The sequence below is a fragment of the Tachypleus tridentatus genome, chromosome 4, assembly GCF_004210375.1.
Source record: "Tachypleus tridentatus isolate NWPU-2018 chromosome 4, ASM421037v1, whole genome shotgun sequence".
Taxonomy (NCBI): Eukaryota; Metazoa; Arthropoda; class Merostomata; order Xiphosura; family Limulidae; genus Tachypleus; species Tachypleus tridentatus.
The window spans coordinates 97772665-97794570 of NC_134828.1; the positions used below are offsets into that span (position 1 = coordinate 97772665).

The window sequence follows — 21906 nt, forward strand, 5'->3', positions numbered from 1 at the left end:
ACTGGGAAAGATGAGAGAAAGGAAAAAAGAGAAATATTAATGTATAGCTTACACAAAGACTAAAATATCAGAGTTACCAAAAACAGACTGGTGCAAGAAAAGAGCCAGGTTAAAGACATCTAGATAAGGAGCTGGGAGATGCACATATAACAAAAGGGTGTCCTTGCCAAGGAGAAGCCAACAACAAAGCAGCCACATATTTAGGGATAAAGTAGGAGGAGATAAACATGCCTACATAGGAAAAAGAATGGCATATATATCCATTGAAAACCCTTCAGGAGAATAGTGAATAGCTTCAGAAAGAAATTGAATACATGGCAGATAATAGAGGGCAGTTGTGAGGGTAAGACAAAACAAGAAAACTGGGCAAGGAAAAATAAGAGGGTAGTAGCAGGACCACAGCCCCATGTCTGAACCAGTGATTTCAAGATCCTAGAATCAAGAAATGGAAACTCTAACAGATGAGATGCCAAACATGAGAGTCAGCCAGACATGGGTCTGGAGATGCTGGTATACCAGAATGCAGTTGAGTAAAGAACTGGTCTTCCTGGATACAAATATCACACAGGGTTGAAAAACCAAATAATCAGACTTCTGGTCAGAATGAAAGAACCAAAGAAGAAAGAGACAAAAGGTAACAGACCTAAGAGATCATGTTCAGAAATGCTGACAAAGAAAAAGAAAATCAAGAAAGACAGATTTGGAATAAGCCACAAAGGCAGGATGTAGAAAGAAGCTGTCAAAGACTTCATCCTAAAGATCAGATTCTCCAGGAAATGGGAGATATAGATGTGGCACAGAAGATGTTGCAGGCAGCATGTAAGACTCTAAACTGTGATGTACCAATACTGAGACCTCCTCTGTCAATGGTATTGAGCCCAAAGCCACAGCAGTTTTAAATATAGCAGAATCCATATCAGAAGTTGTAATTTTGGCATAAAACAAAGATCACTGCATGGAAAAGATAAACTTTCCACAAGAAAATCTGAAATCTTAATGACAACAAAAAATACATTCTCATAAGATAGTAAAAAAGTTAAACTGAATATGAAAATGCAAAGTACCCAGGAGAAATTTAACACAACTGCACTTATGAATGCTAAATCAAGAAATGATGAGAGTGTCAAAGGAGTCAGCTACACTAGGAGTGTGCACTATGTTTCTGCTGGTGGAAAGTTGTTGAATGCTCACTTGCATTCTACAGTGCAACTGTACCATTTGTAAACACATGAGGGTAAGCGAAAGCATCATGACAAGTGGCAAGTGAAAAATGTGCATACAGAGAACAGTACAAATGAAAAAAGAAAGCTACTATGTGAGAAAAGGTAAAGTATCATATCAGAACATAAGTTTGTTCATGTAACATAAATCTCACACACCATGAGTAAATCTTTTCAGCCTTGCTGTAATGTTTTTATAATTCCAAATACCTTAAAAAATAAAATGTAACTTCACAATAGCATACAATACTGCTGATTCTGGTAAACAAATCTAGAAATACTCCACTTAAACCAACTTTTGTTGCAATTTATAATATCCACACAATACAAAGCAGCTTATATTAACACTTCCAACTTTTTAAACTTTAAATCTTAAGGAATATTTTGAGTTACAATCATATCAAAATATACTTAAGACTTATAAAATAACTGTTAGGGACAATGATTCCATTTAAAAATAGTTGCAATATGATCCTCGTTTTCAAGAATTTCAAGCAATTAACAAAACTGAATAGAACTAATTAGAAAATCATATTTTTGTCAATGATTCATATTACAAACAAATAAAGGGTATAACCATGAGAACCAAGATATTCTCCAACTGTTAGCAGGCTATATAGAATACAACATTTTTCTGACTTATACTGACAACACAATAATGACTTAATTTGAATCTAAACTTCCAGCACAGACAAATTACAGTTTTATCAATTTCACTAAGAACTATCAAACAGATCTTCAACTCACAAACAATGTTTTAAACCACTCCATAAACACCCTTGGCACCACTCTAGCTTACTATACAGAATACATTTTTTTTTTTAACTTCCATCTATTATAAACATACTGACTCCCATTCTATCCTGGATTACAACTCAAACCATTCCATATCCACTAAAAGTGTATTCCAAAAATCAATGTCACCATCTATGCCTTCTATGCAATTTCACACCTAATTCCAACCAAACAACTGATAGTATGTCAAATTCTTTTTAAGATTAACACTTATCCTATAAACATGATCAATTCAGCTTGTAAAAATCAGTGGTAATAATAATGCACTAAAACTAAAGATGAAAAATAATGATCCTAAAAATTCTCTTCCTTTTGATATGGACAATGGACATATCATCTACAAAAATACAGATATGTAAAATAATTAAGAACAATTTGAAATGTTTAAGAACAACAAAGCATTAAACAATGAACTTATAATTTCATATAAAAAAAAAAAGTCATACTAGTTTGTGAATGGTTGAAGGCACCAGAAGCAGTCACTCATCTTCAGTGTGGTACATGTTGCCACGCATGTTCACAATGGAACACACTGAATTACATCAACACCAATACTTCTGTATTTTTACCCAATTCCATGTAAACAATGAAACAGTTGTTCAGCAATACATACAAATTCTTAATATACTTATTTACTAGTTTATACTGTAGACAACAGTACGTAAAAGAAACAGGTTGTATGTTGTCTGAACAAACATGCCAACACATTCATATCATCCAGAATTACAATCTAGACAAGCCTTTAGTTAAATATTGCAATAATAATGACCATTCTATTAACCACTTCAAAATACTGACCTTCCATCATTCATCAATAGTGAAAAAGAACAGACAACAAAATGAAAATCAACTAATCCATCAGTTTGGTACCATACACCCAAAGGAAATAAATGAGACCTCAGAGCACTTTTTTTATTTTTCAAACTATAAGAATGTGACATTGTAGCAGAGCAACAGTGCAAAATACCAAATTACCTATTAATATTATAGACATTTGCTAAATATTTGTCAAAATATAGTTCAAACTTTTATTTGGATTATATTTTTTTACTTATAATGATAAATTACGTGTATACTAATATTATCCTATTGTAAAACCATTGATTTGCTTGTGATTCATATCTACTCCACTCTAGGACTGTTGTATGGTATTACTTTCACATTTTTTTCCTAATAATCCTTGTAATATCAAATGTTGTGAACATTAAAGCATTTATTTAGCATCAGCCATTATTTGTGGTATATATTTTTCCACTTTTTTGTTAAATATTTAGAAAATAAGTTACATGTATGAAAATGTATAGATTTCAACTGGCAATATATAACGTGAAAATTCTAATTAAAGTTTCATTACTGAGAAAGCAAAACATTACCATGACTGAAAGCCAAATACAATAACAATAAAAAGTAGATTAATGAGCACACATCTAATAAATATAATAAAAAAATGAAAATTTTAATTCTAATCTTATATTAGGCACACTTGGACTAAATGGCCACATCAGAGATCCCTAGGTTTCAGATATAGCTTTCTCTATAGTTTTGATCAAATTACAGAGCAAAAGAAAAACTGCCAGCTGGCAATTGGTATCTGCCACCATAAGAGTTTTAACCAGTTCTCTGAAATGAATGACAAAATTGAGTCACTTTAATAACAAACATGATTGAAAGTATGGAATATATACTTGGTATCATGTATTGCACCCTCAGTCCTATGATTCACTCATGTTTGTCCATAAGTGTACAATCTGCAACATCCATCTTTATGAAGCAAAATAACATGAAGCATACCCACAAGCAGTCTTGTAGACTATTTCAATCGTGAGTATATATGACACACAGATTTTCCAATGCAGAATTAAGAAAAAGTATACCTGGTTAAGTAGCATTCACTAGTGAGCATAATCCAACTATGCAACAAAGACTCCTGCAAAGAAAATGAAAAAGAAAATGAGCATCTACTCACTCAAAGAGAAATTATGAAACCCAAGTCTGAAAACAGACAGGTGATGCATGCTAGACTGGAGTTCATGAAGGAGAGTGGTAGGCAGAGAGAGGGAAAGGAGAAAATACCAGTAGTGGGATTAGAAATGGAAACAATGGTTAAACTGGCCAATACAGAGCCACCAACAAATCTTAACATGGAGTGGTTTAGATGATAGAAAGGATGTATGGAATCAGATGAATGAAAGGGTAGGGCATATAGCTATAGACATGATAAATCCTAATTGACAGCAACCACTGCTCTAGCCAATGAATATGAAACTGGAAAACAAAACCTTGAGAGCTAAGAACTGAGATGAGTGGCAAGGATATCCAACTACAAAATACCCCACTCAGTACAGAGCCTACAAAACACCCATGGGTCCAGTGACCACTCCACAAGAAGAATCCTATTAGGATGTGATAAATGATCCATGACAAGATTTAAGCAACCAGAATATGGCAAACCAACAAAATAAATTGATGGCTGTGGGTCCAATACAAGAAATCCAATGTCCAAACACAGAGGTCTTGCCTGGAGATGCACAACACCACTCTCAGGTTGTTGGAATGAACCATCAATGACTGACCCTAAAGGTCCAGAATAAAAAGAACCACAGCTACAAGATTAGGAATAGCTACAAGAGATTGATGTGTAGAGAGGACCCTGCAAAAATGCATCATTCAAAAACTTTCCAAGCATCCAGATAAGCACCCAAACTTGAAAAAGAAGCACCCATAAAAAAGTGACATTTTGGATGAGAAGGAGGAAATTGAACACCAATACTGGAGTTGTTATGATTCAACTGCCCAGCTAAGATGGTCTGTAAAGAAGGAGAAGAGGGGTTTTCAAGGGATTTCAAATGATTCTCCACTTGTCCATGAATTCCCACTGAATGCAACACGTGGATATAACCCAGAAGGATAAAGGCTTCCACTAAAGCCCAGATCTCCAAAAGAGACAGAACATCTAGGACAGTGGGAAGAGAGGTTGAGAACCAGTAGCTCTATAATATATAAAGTCTAGTCCCCACAAAGGGCCCATCAACAGAGGAACCACATTATCAAGGAAAGAGCAATCAAGGAGATGCATCCCCATGGTGGAAAATAGGAAAAACAAAAGCTGGGAAAAAGTAACCAAAGTATTAGGGTCCAAACCCCCAAAAGGACAAGCAAGAAGAAACACTGTGAGTCTAAGGAAGAAAATGAAAGACAGTGTTACATCAAAGTATGGTCTACCACAGTTGATTAGAATCAATGCATACCAACTCTGAACATAACTGGTCCCTAAAAGGACTCACATGAGCCCAATATCCAGTGAGGGAGTCGAAACATTAAATACTAACCTATTGGACTGATACTAAGAGGGGCAGGTGAGGAACCAAAGGAAACAAGAAACAAAGATAAAATACAACATACTTGAAGTAATAAGTCAACAAAGGGAGGGAGAGGCCTGGACACATTCCCCAAAATGAAACATAATAGTGATGAAAAAACAGGAGGTGGAAACAGGCTGTCAAAATCTGCATCCCTATATTCAGGCATACCCTTGCATGGTATACAGAACAATCATCTGGCAACCCAAAAGTGTACATAAAGGTAATTAATGCCCATCAAACAGAGCCATTACTTTCTCAGTAAAATAAGCTTACCCTGATTTCACTTGAAGTTCCAAATTGAAATTCAAAAACTGATAAAAAAATTTATTTGAAATAACAGAAAAATGCATGTGTGAACCATGAGTGAAAAATTAATGAAATGATAAAAAAAACAAAGCCACAAATAACTGACACAAAGTCAATAAAAGAAAGAATTGGTATGAAATCATGAGTGAAAACATGACCTAAACGTAGAACTTCCAATTGAGAAATGATTACTGGCTGTATGGAAGAGAGGGTGCTAGTAATGATATCAGTTGCAGCACACTCCTGTTAGTGGAGGAATGCTGCATGACCTTTGCATGACGACAAGCAGATGTCTCACATGAAGTTGCATGTAAAAGTAGGTTGAAATATCAAAGCTAATGGTGAGCACAAATTTGCACATATAGGGGCAATATAGGTTCAGAAAAGCTATTTTTGAAGGAGATAAAACATCATATTTGAAAATACGATTTCAATACACGTAATTGATGAAAAACAAATATATATAAAGTTTATTACAAGCAAATAACAGTACAGCTGCAAAATTAAACTGAAGAGATATACCTTTCTAATTCAACTTATGCCAATATATTTTAAGCATTGGGAGAATTTTAAAATGAAATTAATTTTTCAGAATACAAAAATGTAAGTTACAAATTAGTTAAAAACACTTTTTGCTTTAATCACACATCTAAAGTAAGATTAAAATATTTTAAAATAAATTCAAAACTTTCTTACCTGAAACAAACAAATGAGGTAATTTCCTTGTGTCACTCCTATCAGCAAATGAATTATTTCTAGCATTTGCAGCAACTGGCAGATTTTCATCACTCTTCCAACTGCTTCATATGTTCCATCTATAGAAACTAAGTTACAAAGTAGAGATGGATAATCACCAAAACATAAGCTAACTAAAAATCTAAATACTGAAGAATTAGCAGTGGCAAAGGAATGAAATACAATTTAATGTGTAAAACTATTATGCTGGAAAAATTTCCATTAAGATTAAACTTTCTTCTCTCTCATATCATTCAAATTTAATCAAAAAACAGGAGAGTTAAAGGAAAAAAATGAGAAAAGATTCTGTAGTATTTTTTGACTAGGTAGTGAAGAAATGTATTTCTTGTTTACCTCTTTTTATATTAATTGTGAGACTTTCAAAAGAAACTGCTTATACAAATGTGATTTACTCAAAATTTCTGAAGAGACAATCATATATCAAGCAAATTTAATACAAGAATAAGTAAGAATATTTCAGTTTGTACTTGTATTACAAAATCAGCTTATATCTTAGAAAAAGTCTTGTTTTTAGTTTATAAAGTGTTCAAAGTGAAATTTTCCTGAAAATATATTGGTATGACAAAACTTTCATGTCTACTTACATGGTCCTTCTTTAGAATAGCGAATGAGCATTACTATTAGTACATACAGAAAACCCACAAACTGGATCAAATTGTAGAATAGGAGGTAGACCTTCCAGAAATCCTTCACTTGTGTGGAAAAGAAGGTGTTGAGTGAAATTGGTAAATGGACATTTTTAATATCTAACTCATTTAATTTTTTCTCTCAATGCAAAAAACTAAAATGGCAAACTTACTATAATATACATTCTGTTAAAGAAACATTAATTAAACAAAAAAGTTCAACATTCACACACTCATCAACAGGAATGCTTAAAATAGACATATTACAAATATACAAATATTTTCAATTATTGGGTTAAACATAAACTTTCAATAAAAATCTACAATGAGAGTTTTTAGTAAAAATGACATTTTGATTAAAAGCTTTGAACAAATCTAAAAAGATTTTATTGTCAATAACTGAAACTTCCTATTCTACAAATTTACTAAGTGGGTTTTCTATTAAAATATCATCCTTAACTGTTTCTTACAATCTAGATACTTTATCAAGGAAACTTTTAACTTCTATTATTACTCCTAATATTATTCTATTCAATGCACCAAAAATCAACATTTATTGATACCTATATTATACAATATAAATACTATTAATAAAATATTAAATATTAATATCTTGTAATATTTAAGATAAAATCCATATTATTATGAACAGGATATGCAACTTTAAAGAAAAATTATATACTTCCTTAAAATATTTTTCAAAGAAAATTCTATACCATTTTGGTCAGGTCTCTTCCTTCTTCCTATTGTATTTCCAAGTTTTTCTTTCTGATTTAAAAACAAACAAACAAAACTTCATCATAAATAATTTATCAACATCATATAATGGTGTATTTACACCTCACACAAAAATTATGAAAACTAAGACTGATCTATTTTTTCCAAAATTATGTTATGTGGTAGAGATATTCTCTGCTGGCTATCTAACAAAAGCCATCTCTGGAAATCTCAAATTAAAATAAACCACTGCAAAATATTCATTTACTTTTCAGTTTAATTAGGAGAGATATGATTAAAGAATTAATGAGCTATTACTCTTCATGTTATAATACTTCAAAGTTGAACACCTAAGTTATGAAAATGCAAAATATATATTTGGTATGATTTATTCTATACAAGTTTCATTTTACTTCCTTTACAAATCAGATAATCAAACAACCAGATGATGTTGGTTGTTCTTCAAGTCTATATAATTCTGAACTGTTGGTTCTTTGATTAAATTAGTATGTATTGTTTCTCAAATGTGATTTAAAATAACATGATATGGTGTAAATATATACTAAATGACTCTTAATATAGTACTCTAGAACACAGTGTGTATCTGTCTGCCTCTTATTCATACACTGATGTTATGGCAACTTATTACATAATTTCAGATGTTTGGCTTCCAGTCATTTGGAAGTGAGTAGTCTATGATTGATTGAAAATTAAAGATATATTTGGATTAAAATGTAAAAAAAAATTCCATCTTTCTTGCAGTTTGTAAATGTATGTTTGTTAAATTGTCACATTATACCAGAAAACATTTTCCAATTTCAAAAATGGCTTTCCCTGGATGACAATGTCGACATTATGACACAATTTAGATTTGACATCCTTTTGCCTAATCTTGGTGTATCCCTGTCAGAGCCCATGTTCAGTAATGGACAACTTTAGATGGTTTTCAGCAGAACTTGAAATCAAGAACACTTGAAAGTGCTTACTGATCATCATGAAAATAAGGGTACACTCACTGCAACCCACGTATTCACAAGAAATAATGTACTTCAGGAGATTCTTGTATAAAAATTGCTTTATGTCCAAGATTTATCAAATATTCACAATCTATCTATGTATTTCCTTTTCCAAGGTGTCTTGAAATTAGATATAATAACTTTTTTGTTAGTACACACCAACAATCCACAGACAGAAATAAAGCAACATTTGACAGTAGCCACCATTAGCTGTAAGACTGCAACTTTTATTATTCAGAACAGATATTTAATTTACAGAAACGACCAAGCTTTATTTATATTAACACAATGGAATCTAGATTAAAAGTTTCCTGTCATCACTATCATGCAATTGGTACAGTTAATATCATGCAACTCTAAATGCTCTTTAATTGGGATAATTTAGTAACTTTGTACTGAAATATTGGCAATGAAAAATAATCGTCCACCTGTATGATTCTTTGGAAGACTTGAGCTAGAAACTGCTAACCTAATTTGCTTGGCCTAACCAACACTTAAGTATCTGCATGTCCTTTCACCTTGTAGCTTCGCTGCTCTAATCAGCCATATTTAATCTAAAAAACTAAAAATGGTCCATTTTTACTCTTGGACAAAGCTTTATTAAAAATATTAAACTGATAGCTCACATGTTGTTTTGCATAACAACATCAAAACATTTTTGTCAAATTTCAGCAGTTTTTTTTAATAACTCTGTGCATATGGATTATATATATTTAAACTAAATGTAGGTTGAAAAGATCTATCACTGCACAAAATTTGATAAACATCTATGAAATTTAAGCTTGCTTTTCTATCAAATAAATCGTTCATACCTTTGGTATGAACAGGAAAAAAGGGAGAAATTCAATCAAAAATGGAGGTGTTATACCTCAAACATTTCTTAATGGATTGCCTTGATATTTGGTATGTAAAGTTAGAGTCCATTAGAGCACATCCACAGAAAATATGTGATAGTTTGGTTCTTTAGAATTAAGCATAAAGCTACAAAGTAGATTATCTGTGCTCTGCTCACCATGGGTATCAAAACCCAGTTTCTAACACTGTAAGTCAGCAGACATATCATTGTGACACTGTGAGGGCATGAAAGTTTGGATAACCACTGTGAATTGCAAAAGGTGGAAAATCATTAAATTATCATTCCTGATTATAGTAACACACAGTGTTTCCTGCAGCTTTTTTTTTTTTGGCCATATGGCTTGATACTCTCCTATCTTGGGCACACTGCTATGTAAATTTCTGCACATACTACTAGTCACTTGAACAAAGCTTCCACCACAATGTGTATTAACATGTACTCTGCCAGCCTATGATGTAATCTTCATCAGGATACAGCAACCCACCAGCAATGCCCATAAGTACCAGCATGGTAGTATACGTCCAATCTTTATGAGGCACTCTAATTACATGGTAAGTAGGAAGTAAGGGTAGGAGGTGAGGTAGGTATCTATTTGAAATAAAGCTAAAGGTAATAAAAATTTTAATTTTAGAAATTCTACCCCCACACTGATGATGATGATGGAGGAGCCATCGCAAAGGTTTGGAGGGAAGACTGAGGGAAGTGAAAGTTAGAAAATTAAGCAGTCTAGCAAAATAAGTCCCAAAAACAAAGAAACCAAAGTAACTGGACCTGAACTGAGGAACACTAACACAGAAAACAGGTAAGTGCAACTTACCCCAATAAAGCTGAGACAGTCATGATGAAAAGCCTACAAATGAAGAAACATAAAAATGAACACTGGAGTTGAGTATGAGATGATAATGAAGAAAAAGAAAAATGAAGGAAAAAGAGATTCCTAAAATGAAAGTAGGAATACCTGGTCCTCATCAGGAAGAGTAAAGAATAAGCAAAAGTAGGCATGGAAACAACAATGATGAAACACAAGGAGGGGCATACTCAGCTGAAGTAACACAAGCAGGCAGTTGGGAATCCTGAATCCAAGATCAGAATGGAATCAACACTGAGATGGACTGTACCACTGACTTTCAGAGTGCCTCCAATTACCATTACAGTATTAGAATGGCTCCTGTGAAGAAGTGTTGAGAGTCTTTGGAGGTTTCAGAAATGAGTAACCCAGTTACCCCATGAAATTAAGATTGTGGTTTACTGTTTGTGTAAAATACTTAGAAGATGAAATTTTTATTTGATTTTATTCTATTGTTTTTCAATATAATTAATTAGAAGGAAAATAAGACAAGTATGATGATGGTGCATAGACATAATAATGAGCATCACAAATACTGAACAAAATCCATGTGTGGGATTGAACAAAAGGAACAAACAATGGAACTTGTGTCCCTAAAATACAAAGTCAGTTAAAAACATTTAAATTGAAAATAATTCATATGAATGTCATAATTGATGTTTATAATTTAGTGACAATTTTTTCATATAATCAAAATAATTAAGGAGAGGACACATAAAAAAGTGTAGTGAGAAATTGGAATTTTTCTAAGCTGTAAATGGATTTCTGAAACATACTCATTTCTGGTCACAAAAAGCCTTCTCAATTAGTAGTGTCCTTAATTGGCACAATGTCTTTGCTTGCCACTAAGCCTTCTAACTCCTGCTTCTTTCTGTATATTTACATCAATAACCTTTCACCAATAGGAGTGTGGCATTACTCCTTTTGTAACTAGCACCCTCTCTAATAATGCACCTGTTAATCGCTTCAAGAATGGGTAGGAAATGTGAGAGGAGGTATGTGTCAGAAATCCATTTGCAGTGTAGGAAAATGTTAACTTCCAATAAAATATATTACTTCCTCTCAAAAAGAATTCTAAAATCCCACACTGAACTGGAGGAGAGCTGATAAGAATATGATTGTCTTTTAGAAAGTGCCTAAAGAAGGAACAGGAAGAGTGGTAAGAAATTAAAAACAGCACATCACTGGGAAACTGTACCATTTCTGAGTGAGATACACACTTCACCTGTCAATAATGTGTTACCAAAACTATAAAAGGCAGAAAACATGGAGAGTTCAAAAAAGGTACCGGGCCAGTTGTTGATTGGCTAAGGTGCAACAGACTGTGTATGGGAATTTGACCTCCACCAACACCCATCTGGAATTGTACATCAGGTCACAGTAGAAAGAAGGTAATTTACCTTTCATCTCAAAAACAGTTACCAGGAGAGAAGATGAGCTTTTGTATCATGAACCTGACTTTTCACATGCAAATCTGCAATAAAACAAACAAATGATCTACTGGAAATCAACATCAAGAAGATTGTAAGGAGGAGGAAAGTTCAGATGGTGTACATCTCCAGTCCAAAATCTCATAGATTTGGAAATGTGTCATCAATCTACAGTAGGAACAGAGAACCTAGCATAAGACGTTGGGTAATGATGATAAAACCAGATCCACCTAGAACTGACATTCAACTGAATGTTGGGAAGTTTAAAAAGGAAATAAAGTTGGGGTACCAGTCCAGTCCAAAACCAAGGAGTATTTAGAATTTATCATCCAATGCACAGTAGCAGGAGGGAACCAGCCAAACAGAGGTGAGGACTTTTGTAGCTGGATCATTTCAAAGCAACATCCAACCAAACCAGGAACTTACATCTGGAGGATAGTAGGAAGGAGAAATATTTCAGCCAGACAAACAAACTACAATATTTATTTAGATATAGCAGAGTAGTCCATCAATACTTAGCAGCATCTGGAATTGGACATTAGAACTGCAGTAGGAATGGCAATTTGCTATTGACCCTGGCAGAATGTCACTATCCTACTTTCAACTGTGTGGTATTGTTTCACTCAGGAAGACAAGCCTTCATGATTTACCACCCCAATGTTTAGGTACTTGTAATTTGCAAAGACTCCTATAATCTTCTAGAAGAAAGGGAAGAAAAATGCATTGGATAGTCAGGAGAACCTCAGCACTGGAGAGTGTGTAATGGGTGACAATGATACCCTATTTTGAAAAGCAAAGCTACCACACTCATGGAGTTAATCAGCCAACACTAAGCAGTGCCTGAAATTAAACATCAGCTGCACAGTAGGAAGAGCATCAGAGATGGGCAGTAATCCCTGTCTCCTTTACCAATGTAATTCCATGGGTGTATGGTACAGGATGAACATACCTATGAAGCAAAAGACCTTGAGACATATCCACAACTGTTCCTATAGAATACCTCATTTAAAGAGCATGTGTAACAAGATCATATGACATGCGATATTGTGTCACATATTTTAAAATGTGATGTACAGATAACCAATGGATGGTGTAAATCAACCAACACCAGATGTCATCTAGAATTGTACATCAAGTTTGCAGTAGGAATTGTCTCAATGTTATAATCATCTAGCATGGTCACAGGACATACAGTCCATGGGCCCAATAAAGAAAATCCAGTGTCCAAAAATAAAGGTTTCTCTGCCAGGTGCCCTCTTGCTTGGAGAAATGGGACATCACCATCATACTATCCCAGTGCACCCTGACCACCTGTGCCTGAAAATGCAGCAAGAAGTGAAGAAAAACTCACTGAATTGTTATGCATATTACAACATATTAATTATTGCCTGTGGTATTATGTATGATGATGCAAATACCATTCCCACATTTACTTTCTGATTTCAAAAGTTTTTCTTTAATTGTTTGCTTGTGTGTTTTTTTTAACACAATGTTTCAATAGACATAAGATTTTATTTATAACCAAGTTGTAAATACAATGAGGTTCCAACTGTAATATCTATTGCTTATTTATTATTAGCTGGTAATTCCTGTTTCACCCTGTACTTAAGCTTTTGAAAGAAACACCAGATTTCTGTAAGGGATAATGATAACATCATTTACACTACAGTTATGACTTTTTAAGATTACTATTAGTTATTAACAAGACTTCTAAAAACTGATACTCTCATTTGAAACTGTCACCTCAATGAAACTGGTTAACACCATTGATTTGGTTTTTAAGTTATCATGTAATAGAAAAGAAGCAGAAGAAAGAAAAGCAAAAAATTCAAACTTTCTGTTACAAATACTACCAGAATTTGTGATTCAGTCATTCATAGATTTCATAATAAAAGACAAAAACTGTACAGTATTGAAAGTTCTGATGACTTATTGAGGATATATTTAAACTACTATTTTAATGAGCAATTTGTGCCTTTCCTACACACAGGCAATGCTATCGTCTGCAGAATAGTTTTGGTTTTAACTTTATACACTAAATTATTATGCAGTTTTGAGTGTTGGCATTTTTATTTATTTTATGTAATCTATGCACAAGAACAGTCATAGAATATATTGGATCATTCAGTCCTTACACACCAAACAGAGGTAAAAATTTTAATACATCATTTTATTTTCAGGAAATCACCAATTTCCCTCTTCATCTCCTATAAAGAACTGCCTTCCACTACTGTCAATTATAACGAATTTCATAACTCAATAAACCTGTTAGAAAAACAAAACTCTTAACCTGGTGCCTAGCCTGTATTTCCCCAAATTGTATCTTGTGTTTGTGTTATCCTACTATCTTCAGAGTATATCAGAAAGAAATTTAGAGGCCTTTATCCTATTGATCTCTGTTAATTTGCACTGCTGTAATTTGTTATACTAGCCTAAAACTGTTTTCGTGAAAACAATGTATTAACCTTTAAATGAAAAAAAAAGTAATTAATAATGTCTTCATGGTTTCAAATATCAAAATTCCCCAAAAAAATCTCAATTTTATATCAACAGAAAAACATTCAGAAATACAGGAAAAACCTACAATGTTTCACAACTTAAATAATTTAGAAATATCTCTAGTTCTTTGAAATAACTGGAGGAATTTAAAACTTCACAGTTAAGACTTATGAAAATTATACCATGATTAAGTTTGCATCCTCCATATTGTCCTCTTCTTCTTGAGCAAATAACCGATCAAAGTCCACTTTCAACCAAGGTGGTTTTTTTTCATCTGCTGTAAGTTGAGACCAGAGATCCACTGTTACCTTCTGAACTGAGATTTCAACTTCTTTGTCATTTACACGATACTGGCCTGTCTGTATCAAGATTCCAACATTTACATATGAAAGTAAGTTTCATATGTGTGCTGTTTTTACAATCGTTTGCCTTCATAATTTTTCTTTACAGAATAAAAAACCATTTATCACAAGTCCACACTGTCTTTTATTCTCTCATAGATAGTGCTTTCCATTTAAAATTTAAATTCTAATAATAAACATGCCCATAAGAAGCTTTATTTAAGTGCCACAAAAAGTAAAAAAATGCAAAAATACAGTGCATACACACATTAAAGACATGATTTACATATGCTAAATGAAATTTAAAAAAAGAACTCAGCAATAAACTCTTCAGTATATAATTATGTAAATTAAGAAAAATTATATCATACTTTTTAAGAAGGCTTGTCCCAGACAATCATATCTGGAGAAGGTTGCTATGCTTGTCCTAGGTGCTGTAGTTATACATTTATGTATACAAGTCTTCTAGATGAGGTTTATGTTTATTAGTAGGGAGACCTGCCTTTTCCTTATAACTTAGCTGTAGGCATATCAGCGGTATACAGTTCTAAAGTCAGACTTTTTTAACTCTTTAATTTTCCCCCTTAATGTTTGTCAATGAATTTAACCTTACAATTTGTTGTGTTGCTTATTTCCTACTTTTGGTTTAGCTACATTCAGGTTTTCATTTTTCACATGACTTTTGACTTTTCTCATTCTACAGTCAACATATTGTGGAATTTACATGTACAGGAGTTATTAGACAATATTTGTGCTTTCAAGAAGAAGCAGAAGGCAAAGAAAAGTATTGATCTAGTTGCTTAATTATCTCATTGCTTACACCATGGGAACTTGCTGGCAGAATCTATATAACAGGACAGATACCAAAAAATTATAATTTTTTTATACTGCAAAGTATAATCTGACAAGTATTTCATTCCACCCACAAGGTTAGCTATTCCTGTTTGTTAGTGCTCTCTATATGCAATTTTTTATTACATGTACCCTAAGCCTTCTGCATCCCCTACCGGTATCAAATGATTCCAGCGTGTGCCTCATGCTAATCATGTCACTTCTCCATCAATAGGATCATCGTACACTTACATTATGTATGTGACTCCCTCCATGCATCTCTACCAAGCTATCACTTCAAAGTTTGGCAAATGACAGGAGCACTGGAAATGAGTGAGGAGGAAGGGTGGAAAATGTGAATGGAGGGAAGTATCTATCAGAAATACCTTTGCAGTATAGGAAAATTATAACTTCCAATATGGTACTTCTCTCTCCTCACAAGATTAGCTAGAATCCCACATTGATTAGAAGGAAGAACCAGTAAAGGGAAGAAAAAACATATCCCTCAAAAGTATTCGAAGAACACCTCCACAGATGAGAGAGTCATATCTGAAGACCCGAAAATAGGAACTGCACCACTTTTAATACATTTTGCCATTTTTTGTAATGTGTAAGAAATCAAGGCAGAAAATGAAAGAAGCACATCTATAAAGGAGAATGAATATAGTAGGAAATTGATCCTAACCTAAAAGAAGAGAAAGGGGTATATGAGGATGCATCTTGTAGTGAAGAGTGGATAGGGCTTATTGAACTGTACTCAGTAAGTCAGCTACAAGCAAAACCTCCTCAAAGGGTTTCAATACATGACAAGGAAAGGATGAGGATTATACCACCTTTGCCTCAAACCCAAGAATCAGAATGGCTCCTAATTTCCTGATTCTTGGGTATGACAGGATTAGCTGAGCTATCAAATTGGGAATTTAACATCCAGTATCCAAAGGAATTCTATCACATGCAATCAACTCCCATGACCATAAAACAGATCAGAAACATCTCAAAGGCAATAACATCCTCATAAAAGAGAATGAGGGAGAGCCAGGATAGAACTGGAACAATCCAATGTATCACTGCTATGACCCACAACACATAAGGAGGAAGTTAGACAACCCAACATCTGTATGAGGGCTTACATTGATTTGTTTACTCTAAATCCAAAATCAGCTACAGGGTATCTACACTTACATGAGGGTAAGGTAATGGTTCTCAATCGAATGGAATAAACTGCACTTTTACATCTCTCCTTCTATTGAGAACCATTACCCTACCCTAATCTGGATGTTGATACCCTGTTAATCAGTGGTGCACAAAGTCTGGCCTGTGAAGAGTAGTTGAGTGGCCCGCAACGTACAACGGGAAAGTCAAACATAGAGAGTTCATGCCTGCGTGAAGATTAAGAGCTATAGAAGAATATGCATTAGATTTGATACTGGATGGTCCATTATTTGTGTCAAGCAATAAAGAAAATTTAATAAGCAAATCTCGTTAATGCATAGGCATTTAATCACTGGCACAATGACATAATATTTTTTCCGTAATTACAAAATCTAAAGCGTTCCAATTGTTCTTCGAGATTTATTTACGAGCCATATTTTAATATTATTTCACAACAAATATAGCAGCTAATCATAAAAGAAAAGTTGACGATGAAAACCAGCAGTGTCATGATGATTGGACTGCGCAAATCTGTTTTGTTCAACAACAGAAGAATGTGATTTGTTTGCTGTGTCATTCAACAGTCGCAGTGGCGAAGGTATCCAATATAAGGCGTCATTATGAGTCAAAGCATAAAGATTTCCACAACGTTGTCGGTGATGAACGAACAGCTCAAATTGAATCTCTGCAGCGGTCGCTGAATCACCAGCAGAAGTTTTCTCAAAGCAGTCAGCAGATTTAGGTGCAGCATGTGAGGTCAGTTTCGATATTTCGTTAATGATAGTGAAATCTGGCTGACCATTCACTGATGGTGATTTTGTCAAGCAATGTATGATTACTGCATCAAAAATGTTGTGTCCAGAAGCAGTTTGCAAGCTACAGATGGTGGCTTTGAATCGTATAACAGTTCAACACAGAATTTCACACCTATTAGCAGATGTGGCAAGGCAGGTTACAAATAAAGCAGACAACTTTGTCTACTTCTCTTTGGCAGCAGACAAGTCAATTGATAATTTGTATTAGTTAGAAATGGCCCTAGCCAAATCACCTTTGTGGAATGAGAATCTTGTGCACTTAAAAATAGTACTAGTTGTAACTTTGGATTTCCTTCAGATTCAATTATATGTAGTTTTATCTGAATATATCACAATGTTCTAGGGCTTACTGTTTGATCAATAATATAATCCTTTGAATGTATTTTCATGTACAAGTGTCAGATCCCAATGAAGCAACTGGGTAGGAGGATAAATATACAGGGATTTGTGTGATCAGTCCTGGCTGAAAGTATCTATAACTAAAGCCTAAGAATAAAAGAAAAACCCACAGATTGCAAAGCCACCTGAAAACGAGAAAATGAAGGGACCACTCCATCAGGTAAAGCTTGTCAAGGTGGGAAAGACAATCTGCCACAAGGTTGAATGCACCCAGGATATGATAAGCAATTAAATTAATATGTTGTGCATGGGCCCAATATAGGAAATCCAATGTAAAAAACAATAGAAACCTCAACCAGGTGTCACTTTAGTGACCACTGTAGAATTGTCAGAATGGATCATTACCAGACAAGGTACTCAAATGCTGATGTGCGAGTCTTGTCCTACAACCAGAGGAAATGATCTGCAAGAGAAGTAGAAATAGTAATGGGAACATCCAAGAAATCCCAAGCAAGATTTCATTGATCTTGTAGAGTTCACTGTAGGGAGCAAATGCATGAATAACCAATGATGATTATCAATATCATAGAAGACCCCATACCCAAAAGTGACAGAATTCCACATGCAGAAAGTGAGGGAGCAGACAGGGCATGGTGAAATGACAATTCCACAGAACAGTGTCAGAGAGAAGAAGTTTAGGCCCGACTGAGGCAAGTGTTGATAAAATACTCAAATGCTTAAGGTGTTGGGTAGGATCTGATCCAATCTGATCAACCAGTCTACCTAAGCAACTTGGAGATGGAACAGGTAAATGGGTATGAGATAAGATAGGATTACAACTTAAAAGGTCATCCCAACAAGAGATAAACCACATTTGCAATGTCAGAGTCAAAGAAAACAAACATTCCAATATAGAGATGAGGATGGAAAAAAGGTCCCTAAAAAAATCCCTCAGAAAACCTGTGAAGACCCTCAGACAGAAGATGGATTCTGGGCAACATGAAGGAGGGAACAGCATGTAAGTGCGAGACAAATGGGAGATTCAGAACCAGTCTCCCCAAATGTATAAAACCAAAACCAACAGTTGTCGGTCAAAATTTGGACAGTTAACTCCATGACATCTGAAGGCATACTGATCCAAATCCCTCAAGTGACATGGTATACTAACACTGTCGCCCAACTGAGAAGCAAATTGTTCAGCAGGAAACCAAACATTATGGGATGAAGGAAGAACCAAATAGGGTTTGTATGTATATTTATGCAGTAAAGAAGGATGCAGATTGTAAGATTTAGGAGCAATAGACAAAACATCACATTCTGGAGAAATAAAGTATGAAAACCTATGGAAGGCTGGAAAGGATACTAAGGAAGGTAAAGGTAAACAGTGCAAATTCAGGAGGAGGAAACAAGTGATCAAAGTTCTCATCAGCCTTTCCACGTTCGACACGTTCTAGAGGTAGTGGGTTAATGTCTGAAAATAAAGGTAACTAGAGGAATAACCCACATTTCAAAACATACAAAAGAAACAGAATATGCATCAATAGATGACCTGGTTACCTATACATGGATGAAGAAGACTCCTGATGAGGTGTAGACTGTAAAAGACCAATTAAAAAGGTGTCAGAAGAAAAACAAAAAGAGCCCAAGTAGTCTTATCCTTGATTGTATTTATCCTCTGAAACACTGTCAAGTTGAAAACAAAAACAAGAAGAAATTACTGGCCAAATGTATTAATCTAGCTCCCTAAAATATTAAGGTCTGTACCTCCTATGCAGAAAAAGTTGAACATGATTCTTGAAACCTTATACCTATATAGTTTTCAACTGTAAGGGGAATTTACATAGCTGATATACTGAATTGCAAATCCATAATAACCTCTCTTATAATTTGGTAACACTAAAAAAAAAAGGCAAAAAAATGGTTGAAACAACTGAATGCAAACAGAATAAAATAAAATTATGGAAAGAAAAATATTTGAAATTACAAAGAATGATCACAAATAGGAGCAACATGCAAAATACACATCTAAACAATACTCTGATAATCAAAAATAAAAGAGGATTGAACAAAAATAGCAGAGGGACACTATACTATTGGTGGAGAGTAGTCACATGCTTTGTACATATTCAACAGTCACATGAAATTGATGAGATCTACAGATTAGTGTGATGAGCAGGAATTTTTTTTCATTAATGCTTAGAGGGCAGGAAAAAGATTGAGATAGGTTTATGTAAGCAAAGGTAAGATTGTCATTGAAAAACCACAGCAAACAAAGTATTTAATGGAACATTATAATAATGAAATGTGTGGATAAAATAATAAAAATTGAAAACTGAACTCAACTATAGCCAGTATTGTAACATCAGCATAACTTACAACCATAGACCCTTACACTAAAGAAACATACAGATTTAAACTTGAAGAACTCATTACATACACATTGGTAATCAATTTAACTTCAGAACTTTTAATATTTTCCAACACAAAGAAAACTTCAGCCTGAAGACCAAATTTGTGTCTATAAATTTAGTAAAGTATTAGTCTAGAGGAAGAAATAGACCTTGTTTGGCTATTAGCATTGTGCTTTCTTAGAAATATTTCATATTTTGCAGATTGTCACTTAAATTCAGTATTATGAGCCTACAGTGTAATTTTAGTACTCAAAACATATCTGCCATTCTCAGTTTTTGACAGATCTATAGAGCTGTAAAATCTAATCACATGACTATGCCTTTATTACAGTCAGATTAATGAGTAACAAGCAGATAATTAGTAATTTAAAAGTAAATATTCTCTACATTTTATATATGCAAAAACGGCTCGTTTGGGTTAAGAAAATATTTTACATAGAAGAGCAAACAACGTTTCGACCTTCTTCGGTCATCGTCAGGTTCACGATACCGATGACCGAAGAAGGTCGAAATGTTGTTCGCTCTTCTATGTAAAATATTTTCTCAACCCAAACGAGCCGTTTTTGCATACATATTTCTCTACAAGTGGGTTTTCTCGACATCACTGATTATTCTCTACATTTTGTCACGTTACAGTATATGTAACAATATTGTAGATCTTGAATTATGTTTAATGGTTCTATAATATATTTCATATGGACTTTCTGGATGACTTACAGGCCAATATAAAAGCTGGTGTGTTTTTGGCTTAAATAACATAATGCTTTCATCCTTATTTCTAACTCACTTCCTGTGAAAGGAACTACAACAAGTACTGCTGTATAGAATTATAATGTATGTTGTTGTTTTTTTACAATCTTTCTAGAATTACAAGCTTTCAAAAACAGTAATGTTTTGATTACTTCACTGGATTGATACTCGTACATATGAATGAACATATAAAGAAAAAAATCAGCATTACCTCAGGTATTACAGGTCTACAGAACTCTAATTGGAACTGGTATGTTTGTTCTCCTTTTGCACCAATACCACTTGCAGTAAAAAGTAATCCCTTTTCTCTCAAATCAATTACAGGATTCTGTTAAGTAGTAACAAAAGAAAGACAAAATGAAATTATTTGAGGTCAAGTAATTTTGATAACTTTTCTAGTTTGTAACTAAACCAATAAATGAAACAAAGCAATCAAATAGTATTTTAACATCTTAATTATATGAAGACAAAGTTGAATCAGTTACATAATTTTAATACTTTAATCTCCACAGTGAATACCGATTTACACCAAACCTTAAATAAACTGATTTTAATACCTTAACTGTATGTAATAACAACTCTACATGTAAATTATAAGGATGTAACTATCCAACAACATAACCATGTTAAAAGTTTTGAGCACACGAGACCACATATAAAAGGTGCAGTGAACTTTAAAAAAAAACCTAAACCTTGAGCACTTTCAAATAGTTAATTATTATTCTTCAAGATAATAAAGAGTAATAATAAGTGAGTTCAATATAATATACAGGTATACAATGTCAATGTCACATGAGCCATACATTTAAGTTCAGTAGACCTTGGAGACCAGCCAGT

At 33.8% G+C, this 21906-nt stretch overlaps 1 protein-coding gene across 5 annotated transcripts in view; it reads right to left on the minus strand.

The window, feature by feature from the left end:
- The window catches only part of LOC143249737 (very-long-chain (3R)-3-hydroxyacyl-CoA dehydratase-like), a 53031-nt gene that overhangs the window by 24141 nt on the left and 6984 nt on the right, over positions 1-21906 (minus strand). For 2 of the 5 annotated variants that reach the window (XR_013027924.1, XM_076500068.1), the window contains exons 2-6: positions 21281-21397; positions 14613-14789; positions 7782-7833; positions 7024-7131; positions 6380-6507 (exon numbers count right to left, since the gene is read on the minus strand). Coding sequence is in view for 4 of the 5 variants with exons in the window: in XM_076500068.1 (XP_076356183.1) it covers positions 6380-6507; positions 7024-7131; positions 7782-7833; positions 14613-14789; positions 21281-21397 (582 nt within the window). In the remaining variant the exon portion in view is untranslated. The remainder of the gene's footprint in view (positions 1-6379; positions 6508-7023; positions 7132-7781; positions 7834-14612; positions 14790-21280; positions 21398-21906) is intronic. The other 3 variants (XM_076500069.1, XM_076500071.1, XM_076500070.1) reach the window with 3 other exon arrangements.